The sequence below is a fragment of the Scyliorhinus canicula genome, chromosome 19 (assembly GCF_902713615.1).
Source record: "Scyliorhinus canicula chromosome 19, sScyCan1.1, whole genome shotgun sequence".
Classification (NCBI taxonomy): Eukaryota; Metazoa; Chordata; class Chondrichthyes; order Carcharhiniformes; family Scyliorhinidae; genus Scyliorhinus; species Scyliorhinus canicula.
The window spans coordinates 54266783-54280813 of record NC_052164.1 but is presented as its reverse complement, the minus strand read 5'-3'; the positions used below and the strand labels follow the sequence as shown (position 1 = coordinate 54280813).

Here is a 14031-nt window from a genome sequence, read left to right as displayed (position 1 = left end):
AAATTGGGGAAAAAAACACACTCTTGTTTCATGTCCCTATTATTGTTTCCTGGGTTTGCCTGAAACATATGCTAAAATCTTCCAGTGCTGCTGAGAGTCAGTAGATTTTTGGCAGGGTCGCAACATTCCCCATGACAGGTCGTGCCATGGATGGATGGGCCGGAAAATCCCAACCATTGGCCAGGAGGTTGACCTGAGACCCAGGTCAAGTCTGCAGGAAACCTGACTGCAGTAACAGATGCATTTTCAAAAGAACGGGCATTGCAGCTCATATATAGCACGCCATACTGGGACTTCAATGGAGGATTTTAAAATGAGTGGCCATACCCCTCAACCCCATTTTATATATACCAAGCTCATTCTTCGATCAACGCAATTGTATGAGCCAGCTGGCTCTGGCTTTCAATCTCTGAATCTGGGGTTTATTAGACCTTCCAGCACTGATAGATGACAAGTGAAGTATCCAGAGCATGCCGGCAGCCTTACCTGCGATGACCTCTTGTGAAGAAAGGTCCAAGGATGCTGCAGTAACAACAGCTGGATCCACTGCTTCTCAAATGTCAGAACAATTCCAAACAGGCACGTCCAGAAATAATTCAGAGAACGAAACATCAATCACAAAATGAACAATGAAACAACAAATATGATTCACTCAGACAAAATTACAGAGGTGCAGACTGGGGGACAGTAGGATACAGAGAGGGGACAGACTGGGGAACAGTGCAACATAGAGAGGATAGACTAGGGAACAGTGCAACATAGAGAGGGTAGACTGGGGAACAATGTGATATAGAGAGGAGACAGGCTGGGGAACAGTGGGATATAGAGAGGGGACAGACTGGCAAACAGTGTGATATAGAGAGGGGACAGTCTGGGAAACAGTGGGATATAGAGAGGGGACAGACTGGGGAACAGTGGGATATAGAGAGGAGACAGGCTGGGGAACAGTGGGATATAGAGAGTGGACAGGCTGGGGAACAGTGGGATATAGAGAGGGACACACTGGGAAAAGTGTGATATAGAGAGGGGACAGACTGGAGAACAGTGGGATATAAAGAGGGGACAGACTGGGGAACAGCGGGATATAGAGAGGGGACAGGCTGGGGAACAGTGGGATATGGAGAGGGGACAGACTGGAGAACAGTGGGATATAGAGAGGGACACACTGGGAAACAGTGTGATATGGAGAGGGGACAGACTGGGGAACAGTGGGATATGGATAGGTGACAGACTGGGGAACAGTGAGATATGGAGATGTGACAGACTGGGGAACAGTGGGATATGGAGAGGGGACAGACTGGGGAACAGTGAGATATGGAGATGTGACAGACTGGGGAACAGTGGGATATGGAGAGGGGACAGACTGGGGAACAGTGGGATATGGATAGGTGACAGACTGGGGAACAGTGGGATATAGAGAGGGGACAGGCTGGGGAACAGCGGGATATAGAGAGGGGACAGGCTGGGGAACAGTGGGATATGGAGAGGGGACAGACTGGAGAACAGTGAGATATGGAGATGTGACAGACTGGGGAACAGTGGGATATGGAGAGGTGACAGACTGGGGAACAGTGGGATATAGAGAGGGGACAGACTGGGGAACAGTGGGATATGGAGAGGTGACAGACTGGGGAACAGTGTGATATTGAGAGGAGAGACTGGGGAACAGTGGGATATGGAGAGGTGACAGACTGGGGAACAGTGGGATATGGAGAGGTGACAGACTGGGGAACAGTGGGATATAGAGAGGGGACAGACTGGGGAACAGTGGGATATGGAGAGGTGACAGACAGGGGAACAGTGGGATATAGAGAGGGGACAGGCTGGGGAACAGTGGGATATAGAGAGGGGACAGACTGGGGAATAGTGGGATATAGAGAGGACAGACTCGGGACAGTGTGATATAGAGAGAGGACAGACTGGGGAACAGTGGGATATAGAGAGGACAGACTGGGGAACAGTGGGATATAGAGAGGACAGACTGGGGAACAGTGGGATATAGAGAGGACAGACTGGGGAATAGTGGGATATAGAGAGGGGACAGACTGGGGAACAGTGGGATATAGAGAGGACAGACTGGAGAACAGTGGGATATAGAGAGGAGACAGGCTGGGGAACAGTGGGATATAGAGAGGGGATAGACTGCGGAACAGTGGGATATGTAGAGGGGACACACTGGGGACAGTGGGATATAGAGAGGGGACAGATTGGGGAACAGTGGGATATAGAGAGGATACACCGGGGAACACTGTGATATAGAGAGGAGACAGGCTGAAGAATAGTGGGATAAAGAGAGGGGACAGATTGGGGAACAGTGGGATATAGAGAGGATACACCGGGGAAAACTGTGATATAGAGAGGAGACAGGCTGAAGAATAGTGGGATAAAGAGAGGGGACAGGCTGGAGAACAGAGTGATATAGATAGGAGACAGACTGGGGAACAGTGAGATATGGAGAGGGGACAGACTGGGGAACAGTGGGATATACAGAGGGGACAGGGTGGGGAACAGTGTGATATAGAGAGGACACACTGGGGAACAGTGGGATATAGAGAGGAGACAGACAGGGGAACAGTGGGATATAGAGAGGGGACAGGCTGGGGAACAGTGGGATATATAGAGGACAGACGGGGGAACAGTGAGATATAGAGATATAGAGTTCAGGAGGAGGGATGTCTAGCTGCAATTACACAGGGCTTTGATGAGGCCACACCTGGAATATTGTGTGCACAATCTGAGGAAGGATGTTCTTGCGACAGAGGGATTGCAGCAAAGGTTTACCCGATTCATTTCTAGGAAGGTGGGACTGATGTACTGAGTTGGATTATAAGCCATGATCATAATGAATGACAGAGCAGGCTTGACAGGCTGAATGGCCTCCTCATGCTATATTTTTATGTTTCTATGTTTCATTTCCTATCCTTTCTGATCACTTTCTGTCCTTCAACATTCAGCACAGTCCTCACCATTTTTAATCCACCTTTCCATTATTGTGACTACATCTTATTCCCACGTGATATTGGTGCTTGCAGATCACTAACCATATTTATCATATATTGTATCTGCATTCGAAAGATCTCTTTGTATTCCTTGCACTATTTCTTAATTTGCTGCTAACTAATATGGAACTACTTGCCTCTCCAATACTATCCAATACTCCCACTCTTTCAGATACCTTGCTCCTTCATTTCAACTTTTACCTGCTAGTGTCCAGCTCCACACCATTTAGTTTAAATCCTCCAAATCACACTAATCAGCCTCCTCACCCAGACATTGATCCCAGTCCTGGTGAGGGGAAATCCGTCCATTTTGAATATGTCCCTCCTTCTCCAGAACTGGTGCCAATTTCCCAAAAATCTGAAGCCCTTCCTCCTGCTCCATGCCGCATTGATCCTTCCTATCTTCCTATTTCTGTTCTGGCTGTGCTATAGGAAGGGTCAAACTGGAAACAATTGCATAATTAGAGAGCACACATTGGGGAAAAAATGGGATATAGAGGGGGGACAAGGGAACAGTTGGATATAGTTGGGGGCACAGTGGAGGACAATGGAATATAGAGAGGACATAGTCGAGTGTAGTTAGTTATGTGGGGAGGATGTGGAGGGCATTCTGCATGCATTGGGATTGCAGGGGCTGTTTAGCACAGGGCTAAATCGCTGGCTTTGAAAGCAGACCAAGGCAGGCCAGCGGCACGGTTCGATTCCCGTACCAGCCTCCCCGAACAGGCGCCGGAATGTGGTGACTAGGGGTTTTCCTAGTAACTTCATTTGAAGCCTTCTTGTGACAATAAGTGATTTTCATTTCATTTCATTTCATACAGAGTGAATACACTGAGGAAATGGGATATAGAGAAGACAGATTGGGGAACAATAAATTATATAGAGTGGATACTTTGGGGAACAGTGGACCTATGGTTTCCTCCGGCAAGTCCCAATAGACGTGTTGTTAGATGAATTGGACATTCTGAGTTCTCCCTCTGTGTACCCGAACAGGCGCGGGAATGTGGCAACTAGGGGCTTTTCATGTAACTTCATTGCAGGGTTAATGTAAGCCTACTTGTGACAATAAATATTATTATTATTATAGGGGCACATTTGGTAGAGCTTGGTATCTGGGTGGGACACAGATATATTGGGATAAATATCGGGGGCACATTGGATCCATAGTGGGGCATATGATAAGGGGGACATATATTGGGGCACCATTCCCCATATGGAGGAGACAAGCTGGGGAACAATGGGGCAAAGAGGGGACCCAGTAGGGATCAGTAGGACATAAGAGGGGTTGTGTGAGATGTGGAGATGACTACACTGGGAACAGTAATCAGCGGGAACACAGTAAGGACAGTAGCTTATGGAGTTGACACACTGGTGAACAGTATAACAAAGAAGGATGTATATCCAAGAACAGCAGGTCAATAGGGACTTTAGACAAACAGTGGGATATTGAGAAAAATTTGGAACAATGGAATCTGGAGGAATTTAAGGGTGGACTGGAGAGCAATGGGATTTGGGAACATAGAAATTGGGAGTAGAGGTAGGCAATTCAGCCCTTCAAGCCTGCGCTGCCATTCAATCAGTTCATGGCTGATCACTTCCTGGTCTCAAATCCACCCCCCTGCCTGTTCCCCATATCCCTTTAATTCATTTAAAAAAATTAAAAATATATCTATCTCGTTCTTGAAACAATTTAATGATTTAGACTCCACCCCAGCTATTCCCCTTAGTTCCCCTTAGTTGATGGGTCGGTCAAGTTCAAGGTGAGGGGCGGAGGTGAGGGGAGATTTGAGGAAAAGCCTTTTTACATAAAGTGTGGTGATGGTCAGAAACGCACTGCCTGGGAGGGTGGTAGAGGCTGATTGCCTCACATCCTTTAAAAAGTACCTGGATGAGCACTTGGCGTGTCATAACATTCAAGACTATGGGTTAAGTGCTGGCAAAAGGGATTAGAATTGGCAGAGCAGGTATCTTTCATGCGGTGGTGCAGACTCGATGGGCAGAATGACCTTTTCTGCACTGTATTTTTCTGTGATTCGCACTATGGGGCAGCGAGTTCCACAAATTCAGCACCCTCTGCGAGAAGTAGTTCCTCCTCATCTCAGTTTTAAATCTGCCACCTCTCAACCCATATCTGTGACCTATATAGATGGAACATATTGTGTACAATATGTGTGAGATGCCACACTGGGAACAGTGGTACATTATGGGGAAACACTGGAAAACACAGGGATATAGAGCACACTCTCTTGAGTTTAGAATACTGAGGGGAGATAAAATTAAGGTTTACAAGATGATTAAAGGTATGGATAAAGTAGATGTGGAGCAGATGCTTCCTCTTGTGGGACATTTTAGGATAAGAGGTGGTAAATTTAAAATGGAGATGTGAATCTGTGGAATTCGCTAGCCCAGAGTGCGTTGGATGCAGGGACAGTGAGTAAATTAAAGGAGGAGTTAGACAGACTTTTAATTGGTAATGGGTTGAAGGGTTATGAAGAACGGGCAGGACGGTGGAGTTAAGGCCAGGATGAGATCATCCATGATCGAATGGCGGAGCAGACTCGATGGGCCAAATTGCCTAATTCTGATTCTATATCTTACAAACTTATGAACATTCATATTAGGGAACAGTGGGACTCAGCGGTGACAACTGGAATAGTGGGATATAGTGCAGAAGGAGTTCGGCTCATCAAGATGACAAATACTGAGGAACAGTGCGAGGGGATGCAATCAGAGAACTGTGAGACATAAGAATAGACGACAAACAGGATGGAGATTGCACAACAGCAGGACATTTGAAAGGACACCAGGGGCAAAAGTGGGATGCAGAGGGGACCCGACATTGAAAGTAGAATATAGGATGAAGGGTACCAGAGAAGAGCATTATATGGGCTGAACCAATGAGAATGGTAAAACTTCAAAGAGACACTCTTGGGACAGCAGTTTATGGAGACAACACACTGGGGAACAGTGGGAAAAAGGAGGGGGTACAATCAGGACCACAAGAGCACAGAGGGGGCACATTGACAACAATGTAATGTGGAGAGGAGCCAAGGCGGAACAGTGGGATCTGAGGGACCATGTTAGGGTACAGTGGATATATGGAGAAATTGGGAAGCAATAGGATTTGGAGGGAACATACCTGGAAGAGTGAATAATGGAAAAAGGAACACACTGGGGAACAAAATCACCGTTGTCCTAGAGGTTGCTTTCCCATTTGAGCAATTGCTGACTGGTGGTAATTTAACCTGAGGGTCACCACACCTCAGGCAAGGGGGAAGGTTGAGAAGGTTGAGAATAAGCAGCCGGTATGGGAATTAAATCCGCGCCATTGGTGTTGCTCCATATCATGAAACGTTCGCTCAACAGCTAACCAACATCAATATATAGAGGGTGAACAGTGGGCATCATTTAAAAGGATCAAAGCTTATCAGACTTCACTCCTGCTGATGTTGGTGTGAATGTTTATACATGCTACATTGTTGGAATATAGTTTGCATCTCGGAACTTATTTTGTTAACATTGAAGCTGTATCAAAGCTAATGTCTGGGAGAATGAGGGATACTCCAGTGTCAGCACAAATCAGTGCTGACAGTGATGTGCAATGGAGCAATATCAATGCTTTTTTAAAATAAATTTAGAGTACCCAAATTCATTTTTTCCCCACAAATGATCAACTTAATGCAGTCAATCCACCTCTCCTGCACATCTTTAGATTGTGAGGGTGAGATAGATACAGACATGGGTAGAATGTGCAAACGCCACACGGACAGTGATCCGAGGCTGGGATCGAACCTGTGTCCTCAGTGCCATGAGGTATCAGTGCTAAGCACTGTGCCGCCGTGCCGCCTGAGCAATATCAATGCTGATGAGAAGTATTTTGGCGAAAACTGTACTGTACTGGATCTGTATCTTTCTTGATTTGGGGGGGGGGGGGGAACCAGCTGGTGACGAGTATATAAATGGACTAGTTTTGGTGAGGGTACTGGTAGTAATTAGTCTTGTTGAGTGTTGGTCCTTGGTATTTTATCTTGCAAAGGTAACCTGATACCAATATCAGCCCCAGGCCTTTCAAGAAGCAAAATAATGCAGATGTTAGAACATAGAACATAGAACAGTACAGCACAGAACAGGCCCTTCAGCCCTCAATGTTATGCCGAGCAATGATCACCCTACTTAAACCCACGTAACCCGTATACCCGTAACCCAACAATCCCCCCATTAACCTTCCACTACGGGCAATTTAGCATGGCCAATCCACCTAACCCGCACATCTTTGGACTGTGGGAGGAAACCGGAGCACCCGGAGGAAACCCACGCACACACGGGGAGGACGTGCAGACTCCACACAGACAGTGACCCAGCCGGGAATCGAACCTGGGACCCTGGAGCTGTGAAGCATTGATGCTAACCACCATGCTACCGTGAGGCCCCTCAGATTAGAAATCTGAAATTAAAAAAGGAAGATCCTGGAAATACTCCACAGCTCTCTGGCAACATCTGTGGAGAGAGAAACACAGTTAGTGACAGAAATGATGACCCATTGTCATCAACCTGAACCATTGACCCTGTTTCTCTCTCCACAGATGCTACCCACCCTGCTGATTATTTCCAGCATTTTCTGTTTTCATTCCATGGTTTTCTGGGCTTTTCAGCAGGTGCTGACCATGTTTTAGGAGGAGGTTGTTGCTACCAATACAGAGATGGGGCTGAACCTACCCTCTGAAGATGGTGTACTCTTCACATCAGAAGCATCTGAAGCAGGTTCATCTGAGATAGGAGAAGAATCTGAAAGAGGATGAGTGCAAGACACAGGTTACATTGTGTTGGACAGCTAAGCACTGACTGCTCATGTGGCTGAATTTCACAAAAAAATACCCTTTACATTTAACACTATTCTGGCTAAACTATGAAATCAAATCCCAAATTAGCTCTTTCAGGTTAAACTCAACTGAGCATTAATCCTAATCAGTAAAATTGATGCAAATTACGAAAGTTAATTGCGTTAATCCCGATCAGTACTTAACTCAACAACATTAATCAGATTAGCACAATCATCTCTAAAACACTAACACAGGTGAGGTGTGAGTGACATCAGGACAGCTTTTTATCCAATGTGGCATCGAGGAGCCTGAATAAAACTGGAATCAATGGGAATCAGGAAGCTCGTCGCTGGTTGGAGTCATACCTGATACAAAAAAAGACGGTTGTGGTGTTTGGAGGTCAATCGTCTCAGCTCTCGGATATCACTGCAGGTGGGGTAGTGTCCTGGGCCCAGCCATTTTCAGCTGCTTCATCAATGACCTCCCTTCCATTATAAGGTCAGAGGGAGGTGTTTGCTGATGATTGCACAATATTCAGCAGCATTCTTGGCTCTGCAAATAATGGAAATTCCCTCGTCTGCCTGCAGCAGAACCTGGGCCAACATTCAGGCTTGGATTGACAAGTGGCAAGTTACATTTATGCCACACAAGTATCAGGCAATGACCATCTTGTACAAGAGAGAAGGCGCGATCTAACCAAATTGGAACAGAGTCTTTTGACGAGCGTTTTTAGCTGGGTGTTTCCCTGTGCTCGCAGTGCAGAGGAACACCATGCTAGCTATCAGGACCCTGTTGCAATTCAGGGCCTCAGTGGGGAATTTCCCGCCGAGGCTGCACTTAGTCATGTTTCCTGCACTAAGGAGCTCTGTTCGCCGGAATTCTTCAGTGCAGGAAAAGATCGAGATGCCATTTATAAATGGCGTCCCAATCTCTCGAATCCCCTGATGCAACCCCCAAACCCCCCCCCACCCCACCCCCCCGATGCCCCAACTCACCTATTAGGGGGTCCTAGTGCCCCCCCCCCCAACCTCACATGCGCAGGGCATTCCCAGACCTGATCCCCAGCACGGGAACAATGCCAGCCTGGCACCGTGGCAGTGCCCATTCCAGCTAACAGTGCCACCTGGGCACCTTGGCAATGCCAGCCTGGCACTGGGGTGGCACTGCCAGGATGCGAGGCTGAAGGTGCCAAGGGGGGTCCAGCAGTGCTAGGATGCCATTCTGCCCAGAAAGCAATCACTTGTGGGCCACCAATCCACTGAGAGACCCCCCCCAAGTGCCGTTCTGTCTGGTCCCCAGTGGTCCCCAGTGGGGACCAGCACTGAATGGCATTCGCCGGAGATCTCTGAGGCAAAGAGGTTAGATCCCAGAGCCTCGGTAGATCTGGCGAGCGCATATTAGTGTGAGACTAGCTGTCTCGTTTTAATATACAACTTTGCCAGATAGTGAACCCGCTCACAATGGGTGGGATTCAGATTGTGACGTCTCGCGAAATTGCGTTAGATCTTGCAAGGCATGGCAAAATGAGTAGATCCCGGAAGAGGGATCTCCTGGCATTTGCCGGCCTCGGGCAGGTAGATTACGGCCAGTGTTGAACAATCTACTTGACATTCAATGGCATTATCATTGCTCAATCCCCGACCATCAACATCCTGGGAGTTACTATTGATCAGAAGCGGGACCAGCCATATAAATACTGTGGCTACAAGAGAAAGTCAGAGGCTAGGAACCACAGAGCGAGTAACTCACCTCATGACTCCCCAAAGCTTGTTCACTTTACAAGGGACATGCCAGGAGTGCAGTGGAATACTCTGCACTCGCCTGGATGAGTACAGCTCCAAAAGCAGTCTAGAAGTTTCACTTCATCCAAAGATTCCCAACCAGTACCTTAAACACTCACTCCCTCCACCATGGACACACAGTGGCAGCAGAGTGTACCATATGCTCATCAAGGCTTCACAATAGCACCTTTCAAACCCATAATTGCTGCCATCTAGAAGGATAAGGGCAGCAGATACATGGGGACATCACCACCTGCAAATTCCCCATCAAGCCACTCACCATCCTGACTTGGAAATATATTGCCGTTCCCTCACTGTTTCTGGGTCAAAATCCTTAAATTCCCTCCCTAACAGCACAGTAGATGTACCTACACCACATGGACTGCAGCAGTTCAAGAAGACAGCGCAAAATAAATCTGGAATTAAAAGTCTAATGATAACTATGAAAGACGAGGGCGGCAACGTGGCGCAGTGGTTAGCACTGCTGCTTCATGGTGCCGAGGAACTGAGTTCGATCCAGGCCCCGGATCACTGCCATTGTGGAGTTTGCACATTCTCCCTGTGCCTGCGTGGGTCTCACCACCACAACCCAAAGATGTGCAGGGTAGGTGGATTGGCCATGCTAAATTGCCCATTAATTGGAAAAAAATAATTGAGTACTCTAAATTTAAAAAAAAGAGAACCATGAAATATTTTTTTTCCAATTAAGGGGCTATTTAGCTTAACTGCCCTCTGAAATAGCCTAGCAAGTCACTCAGTATGATGGCATACTGGTTAGCACTGCTGCCTCACAGCGCCAGGAACCCAGATTCAATTCTGACTTCAGGTCACAATCTTGACTGACTGTTAAGCTTCACTTGCACGTTCTCCCCGTGTCTGTGTGGGTTTCCTCCGAGTGCTCCGGTTTCCTCCCATAGTCCAAAGATGTGCAGGTTAGTTGGATTGGCCATGCTAATATAGCCCAGATGTTAGGTTGGGTTACAGGAATAGGGACGGGGGATTTGTCGTAGGTAGGATGCTCTATCGGAGCAAGGGCTGGTGCAGACTTGATGGGCTGAATGGCCTCCTTCTGCACTATAGGATGTCTATGATTACTTCTTTGATTTCAATTCAAGGGCAATTAGGGAGGGGTAATTAATGCTGGTATTGCCGGTGACGCCCATATCCCATGAATTAAGAAAGATCAATTCAAGAGATCCTGAAGTAATAATCTAGGTCAGTTCAATGGACTTCGGAATTTATGATAATAATCTTCAGTAGTGCCACAAGTAGGCTTACATTAACGCTGCAATGAAGTTACTGTGAAAATTGGAACAACCATTTCAAAAATATGCAATCAACAGCAAATTTAGGGAAATCCCGGAGGAGCACACGACAAATTACAAGACCAAATTAATAATCTTGAGGAATGATGATGGATGGATGGATGAATTTCAGTCTAGCTGTGCAAAGTGCCAAGGACCCGGGTTCGATCCCGGCCCTGGGTCACTGTCCGTGTGGAGTTTGCACATTCTCCCTGTGCCTGCGTGGGTCTCACCCCCACAATTCAAAGATGTGCAGGTTAGGTGGATTGGCCATGCTAAATTGACCCTCAATTGGAAATAAATAATAGGGTGCTCTAAATTTTTTTTTTTTAAATAGCTGTGTGAAGTGGTACCGTTTGGAAGGAATAATATTTTCATATTTTCCTTTGAAAATAAGTGTCAAAATGGGGCAATAGAATAAAATATAATCACAGATTAATAAGGCCATGTAAAAGCAAACAAAATTTATTTCTTATGGGTTAGCAGCGAAACTCCAACCAGACCTGGTTAGACACACTTGTAGTACTTGAACAGTTCTGGTTTTCATATTATTAAGTGGACACAGACAATGTCCAAATGCAGAAACAGCTTGACAATATCCAGATGGATGGCCAAGTGGCAAGTAACATTTGTGCTACACAAATGCCAGGCAATGACCATCTCCAACAAAAGAGAATCTAATCATCGTCCCTTGATATTCAATGGCATTATCATCGCTGAATCGCCCACCATCAATATCCTGGGGCTTGCCACTGACCAGAAACTGAACTGGATCAGCAGTACAAAGACTGTGGCTTCAAGAGCAGGTCAGAGACTAAGAATTCTGCAGTAAGTAACTCACCTCTTGACTTCTCAAAGCCTGTCCACTACCTCCAAAGTACAAGTCAAAAGTGTGATGGAATACTCCCCACTTGCCATTGAAGAGTGCAACTCCAACAACTCTTAAGAATCTCGCCATTATCCAGGACAAAGCAACCCGCTCGATTGTTCCCTGTTCCACAAATATTCACTCCCTCCGCCACCAATGCACAGTAGCAGCCGTGTGCATCATCTACAAGATGCACCAGGAACTCATCAAGGCTCCTTAGTCAGCACCTTTCAAACCATGACCACTGCCAGCTGGAAGGACAAGGGCAGCTGATACAGAGGATCACTATCACCTGGAGGTTCATCTCCAAGTCACTCATCATCCTGCCTTGGAAATATATTGCTGTTCCTTCACTGTCACTGGGTCAAAATCCTGGAACTCTCTCCCTGACAGCACCCGGGGTGTACCTACTGCAGCGGTTCAAGAAGGTGACTCTACCATCTTCTCAAGGGCAACTTGAGATGGGAAATAAATGCCGGCCTACCCAATGAAGCCCACATCCGGTAAATGAATACAAAAATACAGAGGTACTGGAGAAGTTGCTGTCATAATATACACACAAGTATATGATGGTGCACAGACAGGCAGTGATTGACACACAGGATGACCAATGAACACACAGAACACAGCAGCCAATCACCAGACAGGACACGACCACTATAAATTCAGAGGGCACTAGTTTTCCCGCTCTCTTGGGATCCAGCCTCTGAGACAGTCAGAGCCCGTGAGCAACAACGAGAACATCCACCATGTGGTAGTAAGATAGTCTGGTCAGGTTAGCCTCAGATCTCCAGTAAAGTCAGCATAGTGTCAACCCACAGTTTAAGTATGTATGATAGTTAAGAGTTCAATAAAATAGAGTTGCATTTCTTCAAGTGTTGGAAGCCTGTCTCTCTCACTGCTATAAACGCAGTCCTCGCAGACCCAGCTTACCCAACACATCATGGTACCAGTGAGTCATGTTCGAGTTTGACGGACCAACCTTGAGATAGTCTGTCTTTAACCAGCGATCAGCCATCCGGTAACATGGACAGCGTTCGCCCTCCACCGTAGCTCCGCATCGCCGGCAACCTCGGTGCCAACTGGAAGATGTTTAAGCAGAAGTTCCAGCTGTATCTCAAAGCCACCGACCTCGAAGCCGCATCGGATGCCAGAAAGATTGCTCTCTTGCTCTCTACAGCCGGGGACCACGTTATCCACATCTTTAACTCCCTCACCTTTGCTGAGGGTGAGGACAAGACAAAGTTTAAAACAGTCCTGCTGAAGTTCGACAGCCACTGTGACATCGAAGTCAATGAGAGCTTTGATCGCTACGTGTTCCAGCAGAGGCTTCAGGGTAAGGATTAATCTTTTCAGTCCTTCTTAACCCATCTCCGTATCCTCGCGCAGTCCGCGACCAGATCGTGTTCGGGGTCCAATCCGATCCCCTTCGCCAGAGCTCCTTAAAGTTAAGCAGCTCACCCTCACCATCGCCATCGAAACCTGCGTACTGCATGAGCACGCTATTAACCGGTACTCCCATATCAAGGCGGCAGAGACGGCGCGGCAAGGCCCCCATGATGCGGAGCGGATGCAGGCCATAAAACAGCTCCAGGGCCTAAGTCTGGATGAGAGCGGCCATTTTGCGCGCTTTACCCGGGCTCCTGCGCGTGCGCGCAACGACCAAGGGGACGGCGAGGCCGACGACTGAACTGCGCAGGTGCGCACATCGTTCGACCGCACCGCGCATACACAGTGGCGTACAGAGCGTCCTGACGTCGGCGCCATGACGTGCAACAACTGTGGCTCCGCCCACTTAAAGCGGCAATGTCCCACGAAATCTCGATGCTGTCTCCAGTGTAGCAAGCTTGGCCACTACGCAGCCCTGTGCAGATCTGCTCAACTGCCCACCACACATCGATCCCAGCAGCAGCGCAGGAACATCCGGTCAGTGCAGCAACCCGTTGCAGACTCCGACTCTGACATGGTTCCAGATCCTGATATCGAGGACCTCACATCCCCATTCCGGGTGGGCATCATCACGAAGCATACGATGCTTTCTGCCAGAAAGGTTAAACAACTCCCAGTGATGAGCATTGATCCGGACGATGAGTGGTGTGCCACCCTTACGGTCAACAAGGCTCGCATACGCTTCAGGCTGGACACCAGCACTTCAGCGAACCTCATTTCAAAGTCTGACCTTGATACCATCCGCGTCAAGCCGAGCATTCTTCCACCGGCCTGCCAGCTTCTTGACTACAATGGCAATGCCATTGCTGC

At 47.5% G+C, this 14031-nt stretch overlaps 1 protein-coding gene across 5 annotated transcripts in view; it reads right to left on the bottom strand.

Annotated features, from left to right (window-relative positions):
• maptb (microtubule-associated protein tau b) overlaps positions 1 to 14031 on the bottom strand; it is a 149502-nt gene that overhangs the window by 102127 nt on the left and 33344 nt on the right. For 3 of the 5 annotated variants that reach the window (XM_038778829.1, XM_038778826.1, XM_038778830.1), the window contains exons 3-4: positions 7716 to 7784; positions 487 to 549 (exon numbers count right to left, since the gene is read on the bottom strand). In XM_038778829.1, the coding sequence (XP_038634757.1) occupies positions 487 to 549; positions 7716 to 7784 (132 nt within the window). The remainder of the gene's footprint in view (positions 1 to 486; positions 550 to 7715; positions 7785 to 14031) is intronic. The other 2 variants (XM_038778827.1, XM_038778828.1) reach the window with 2 other exon arrangements.